Raw genomic sequence first — 6,000 nt, 5'->3', positions numbered from 1 at the left:
TTGACCGTTTTCACAACTGTTTTAAACCTACGTTTAAAAATTAGCTGTATCTTTTAAGCATCTAAGTACACGTTTAGTTGAAAATAAATACCTACAGAAGAAAGGAGAATAGGAAGAAAGGAGGCATGCTGTCTTACTAGGCAAAAAAGTTTGTTTAGGTGAATGCAATTTTAAGCTGGGGCAATTCTGTCCATGCATCCGGGGGGCTGCAGGGAATATCTTTATGGTAAAGATTAACATGGATGTTTCAAAGAAATATTGTGCAACTATCCATTTTACTGCTCGCCTATGATTTTCTTAGCTTCTCTATTTAGCCTATCTATTCTGACAGGTTCCTCATAGCCACTCTTCATTCCACCCTCCACCTGTGGCCGTCTGCAACCCTTGGTCTGTCCCCTGAAGAGCTCCAGGCCACACTACGGTGCCTTATTCTGATGTCCCTTCTCTGGTAGTGACTATTCTGCCAATTACCCTACTCTCTCTTTTCTTTTTCCATTATCCAATCAAAGAAGGTCCTATCGTGGGTCCCTGATTCCTTTGTTACTTATTTTCCTCTTAGCTGATTAATTACTTCTTTCTAAACTTTTAACAAATGCCTCTTTCCCATCAGATGACATACTCACAGCATCGTTCTTTAACCTAAGGAATATATTGCTGTAGAAATTTTACACATTGTGGCAGCTGTGTGATTCTCGTCTTTACTCGCTCAAACCTCTCCCTGAAAATGTCCTGGGATAGCTTTTCCTTTATTTTTCATCATGTCTTGCTCTAACCAAAAAACTTCGATCGACTCAGTTCTCTCGGGGTAGAATTACAAGAATTACAGAATTACAGTTCTTCAAATTTTGATGAACTGAAGCAACTCATTTCTAGCCTCTATATCTAAAAAACCATCCTGGAAATGATTTTAATAAGATTTACTACAGTATTTTATCATATGATGTCCTGCTCAAAGGACCTCATGGCTCCTAATGTCCCCATAGGCAAATTCATACCCTCCATATCTTTTTTAAGCCTTTCAATACCTGGTATCCCTGAACTTGCTCACATGATTTCCCACACTCTCCCAGCCCAAACGTGTCTCAGCCAGCTGGGCTTCTCTTTTCTTTTACCTGAAATGCCCTTCCTTTAACTTCTTCTCTTCCTCCCCAAACTTTCACCATCCTTTAAGGCATAGCTTCCTTCCCACCTCCTAAGACTCACCTCAATAATCAGTCCACATTAATTTCATCCCTAAGTAATTCTTTTTTTCTCATTTTTTAAGCCGAGTCAAACAGTACCTTTAATTTTTATATAATCATTCCATCACTAGAGAAGTATGTTTGTAACGTGACTACATCCAAGCCAAAATAAAGCTAAAATGTGACTCCGTAAGGAAAGCTGATGCCTAAACACCAAAATGCTGGCTCAGGTAAGTCAGGAAAGAACTACTAAACTATAGATGGTCTTTAACTTGGATTTCATGAGGATGCTAAAACTTGCTTAGAGTGCATGAAGCTCAATCCTATGAGAAGTGAGTTTATGTACATATCATACCAGTATATGTACAACAAAGCATGGGGCATTCAGCAGCCTCTGATTTCACTCTCTAGATCTTCCTTACAGATATGGGAATAACTCTTACCTATTTCCCACTGTGGGTAGGGCACCCAGCTGGTGGATTTCCCCCTTTGAGTCACAGTTCATTCAGCCTACCATGGCAAGACCATTCTTGTTTCTTGGTTCTTATGACTAATTGTAAATAGTTCTTGGTCTTCCTTAGAGTTAGGCCTGTTTACTCCAGAAATGGCTTTTTAAGGGCTGGAGTTCTGCCCTTCTATCCTGTGTGTGGGGAGTCTGCACACCTGTGTGGGGATTAGAATTCTAACCCCCCTAACCACACCCAGTCTACATCAGGATTCTTTGTTTTGAAATTTCTTTGAATTTTGTTGCCTTTCTTCAGAACACTTGTCTAAATACTCATTCAGAATACTAGAGAATAGTAGGTGACTACTGGAGTTTGGGGGTGATCAGCTGTTCAGTACATTTCTTCCCCCCGACACTGTAAGTTCCACTGCAGCAGAGGCTGCACCTGGTTCAGTTCACCACCACGTGCCCAGCCCCGAGCACTGGCCCAGCTCCTCAAATATTTGTTGAATGGACAAATGCCTCATAAGGTGGTGGAGAAGGAAAGGAGATAAAATATATAAAGTATAAGTATATAGTCATAAAGTACAAGTATATAAAGTACTATATAAATACTATAAAGCATATACATGTGTGTATGTATATATGTGTGCGTATGTTTCGGTATATGGGGTACAATGGTTAACACATGGAAAGTATTCTGTAAACATTAAATTACTATATTTTTTTATTCTTGCTTGAAATCTGAACTGAAAATGGCCGTCTTTCTTGGACAGCAACATGGACACTTCTTATACTACATCATTGACTATCCCAGACTCAGAGTACCTGGACCCATCTGAATGTCTGTTTGCATCTTCTCTGCTCAAGCACCTTGTTAGGCCCACGAGGCCCGGAGCCTTACTTCACAGTGCTTTTCAATCTCCCAATACTGACTTCACACATTATGTATTTGGCGGCTTAACTCACAGAATTGTCAAGATCACATTTCCAAAGAGGTCTTCTAAAATCTACTCTCTCTCCACCGACTAACTAGAATGGCCTCAGGGAAGAGAACAGGCTAGTAGAAGGCTACACATGTTAGCAAAATTAACTGTATGGAGCACATTGCAAGTTTCAAAGTAGCTCAGTTTCCATTTTACAAATGTTTTGCTTAGCTAGAAACTCCACAGGTATTCCAGCAACAGGAAGGAATTAAAAGTAAATGACTAAATGAAATTTAGATTTATGCTTACGCAATTGGGAGAATCTGACATTTTATCTGCCAGCCCATAGTAGGTGTTCAACAACTAACTGTTCACATAGATATAAAGATTAGATTGGTGGTCACCAGAGGAGAAATCAGGAGGGGAGAGGGCAAAGGAGTAATAGGGCATGTGTACGGTGAGGGATGGTACTCTCTGGGTGGTGAACATGATGTAGTCTACACAGCAATCGAAATACAATGATGTACACCTGAAATTTGTATAATATTATAAACCAACGTTACTTCAATAAAAAAATACTTTAAAAACCTACGATTCTAGTAAAAGCAGGCGTATCTTCACCATCAGGACAAGCTTTCACAATGCTTTTACTCCACATAGTTAAAAAAAAAAGTGAAGAAGTTCCTGGAATTACTGGATGGGAAACGGTGGTTTCTTTCCTGCAAGAGCGCACACTGGCCTCGTGGTTCTTGAGGGTGAAATGTGTCTCCTCTTCCTCCCCACGTTCTTGGCTGGAGACACCCTGTGGGTAAGTTTGGGGAGAGGTAAGAGGAGGGAGAAATTTCAATCTCTTCTCTTAGGGAGAAGCTAATAAAGAAGTCAGGGCAGAAAGGCCAACAACAGGGAAAGGAAATTCAACTTAAAAGCTTGTAGTCGCGACTGTTAAAAAAAAAAAAAAAAGGAGGCGGAGATAGAAGGAGTAGGAAAAATCGGGGGCGGGGGGGGGGAGGCAAGGGGAAAAGGGACCGGTAAAGGAAAACCAGAAGAGGAAGGAAGAAAGAGTTTGCCACGCAGTTTGTCGTTTCTCCTGTCCTTCTCCCCTTCTCCTCTCACTCTCTCCAGAGCTAGAAAAAGTTTGCAAGCGCAGCATTCGGGATGGACGAGCGGGCTCTTCAGCTACAGACCCACGAAGAGAAGCGCCCGCTTCATCCGTCCGCATTCGTGCGGCCTCGGGTTTCCCCCTGTCCGCACGATGGAGGGCGGCCGACGAGACCCAAGGAAGCGGTAGCCCTGGCGGATCCCCCCCGGATCCCGCAGGGCTCGAGCAGCGCGCAGCTCGCTCTCTCTCCCGCAAAGCCTCCCCTCCCTCCTCCGTCCTCCTCCTGGAAAGGAAAAAGGAAAGATCGGACCTCTAAACCGACCTCACCCCTCCCCCTCTTCCTGGGGGAGCTAACGCAGAAAGTGCAGTTCTGTGATTCACTGGAGAGAAAAGAGGGAGGAGGCAGCAAAGAACTCTGAGTGCCAAAACTAAATAAGTTAGCTGACAAAACGCACGCAGCTTCCAGCGCCTCCGCCGGGTGCACCAACTCCGCGGAGACCAAGTGGGCTTGCCGTGGAGTGGCCACCGGGTTAGGGACCCCGCTGCGGCCCCCACGCGCTCCAGCGGCCCGGAGAAGGAATCGCTGCCCAGAGTTCCTGCAGAGAAGCAGTGGTTGCCGTGGAGGGAGATCAGGAAACGGCTTTTTTCTCACTTCGCCGCCTGGTGAGTGTCGGGGAGATTGGCGAACTCGCGGAAAGGACTGGGAGAAAGAGAGAGCCTTGGAAAAGTGGAGCAAGTGATCGGGGAGCCCGTCCACTCCGGGCAGCTCCTCATCCGCCCGGGTAAGAGCGAGGCGCCGCGGCTCAACTTTTCAGTGCTCTCCAGGTGAGGGGACCGCTGGACGGACTGACGACCCACCGCCATCTGTGCGCGCGCGCTCGGGAGAGTCCCGCTGCCCAGTTGAGAGCGCTCTGGCCACGAAAAGTCCCTACCCACGGTGATTCTCAATTCCTTACTTAAATTTTTTTCTCCTAAGAACTTTTGAGTGGAGGCATTAACTTTATTTGTGGAAGCTGCTCTGGGGAGCGAGGAGGAGGAGGAGAAAGTGAAATTTGATGGAGAAGAGAGACTCCTTGTTCACCCGACGCCCCATCCGTTAAGCCATCACTTCTAGAAGATTCAAGTTGGTGGACGTGGTGACAGCCGAGAGGAGCGCAGGACTTCTCTCCAGGTGGAGACCCTCCACCGCCTGTTGGGTCCACCCCTCCCGCGTGCATGTGTGCGCCGGTGGCGGCGCGGGGCGCGTGGTTCTGCGCCTGGAGTCTCGGCTGGGACCCGAGTGAATGGCCCCCAGGGGCTGCACGGGGCGTCCGCCTCCGCCTCCTCCGCAGGCCTGGGTCTGGCCCGGAAAGATGCTAGCCATGGGGGCGCTGGCAGGCTTCTGGGTCCTGGGCCTCCTCACCTATGGTTACCTGTCCTGGGGCCAGGGCTTGAAGGAGGAGGAGGAAGGGACCTTTGGAGCTCAAGCTGGAGAGAGGCCGGAGCCCAGCCCAAGTGCCACCTCCCAGCCCCATCTCATTTTCATTTTAGCCGATGATCAGGGATTTAGAGATGTGGGTTACCATGGATCGGAGATAAAGACTCCTACTCTTGACAAGCTTGCTGCGGAAGGCGTTAAACTGGAGAACTACTATGTCCAGCCTATTTGCACACCGTCCAGGAGTCAGTTTATTACTGGAAAGTAAGTGTTACTGCTTCAAATATTTATTCCTTGGAGAAATCTTAAGCATTAATTAAGATCCAGCTCCTAATTTAAGGGAGTAACAGAAAATATGGGGAACGAACGAATGAATGAATGAATGAAATGTGGTATTGAGTTATGGTGAGTATTAAAATGGATGTCCTCTTAATGATCTTGAAAGTCTCATCCCTAGTCTAGTCTTGCTTTGCTTACTCCTAGAGCCTCTGCTGTGAAGTGCCTTCCGAGTTTTTAAATGAGATCAGGACTTGTAAACTCTCGCCTACCAACCACAGATCCCCAGATCTCCTTTTCCAAGTCTGTTTTGGCTTTGGAGCATGCTCAGATTATGTTTCAGGTGTCACAATAGAATTCACAGTCACCGTCACCCCTGAGAAAGACAGACCAAAAGTTTTCTGCAACTCTTGGTTTGTTCTTAAATCTAGAAGTAAATAATCAAAGCCACGGGTCATCACAGAGAGAGGAGAGGCCAAGGAAACAGCTATAAGGCAGTGTAAAATCTGACCAGTGTACACGTGACTCTGGGCCTTGATAGGTAATTTTCTTTTACTGGGTTACTATCAAAAGCCATATGTAATTGCCAAGCCAGTTGTCAAAATGCAAGGAAATTCAGTGGTAAATGCTCAACAGGAGTCAGACTTGGTCTGAAG

The 6,000-nt window shown here is 46.0% G+C and overlaps 1 protein-coding gene across 1 annotated transcript in view; it reads left to right on the top strand.

The window, feature by feature from the left end:
• Positions 1 to 4,934: 4,934 nt before the first annotated feature.
• Positions 4,935 to 6,000, top strand: part of ARSJ (arylsulfatase family member J) — a 69,324-nt gene continuing 68,258 nt past the window's right edge. Inside the window, exon 1 of the mRNA XM_058549759.1 lies at positions 4,935 to 5,332. Coding sequence (XP_058405742.1) covers positions 4,935 to 5,332 — 398 coding nt within the window. The remainder of the gene's footprint in view (positions 5,333 to 6,000) is intronic.

This window comes from Diceros bicornis, chromosome 11 (assembly GCF_020826845.1).
Source record: "Diceros bicornis minor isolate mBicDic1 chromosome 11, mDicBic1.mat.cur, whole genome shotgun sequence".
NCBI classification, from domain to species: Eukaryota; Metazoa; Chordata; class Mammalia; order Perissodactyla; family Rhinocerotidae; genus Diceros; species Diceros bicornis.
The sequence above is the reverse complement of the archived record's forward strand: the minus strand, read 5'-3'. Positions and strand labels throughout refer to the sequence as shown.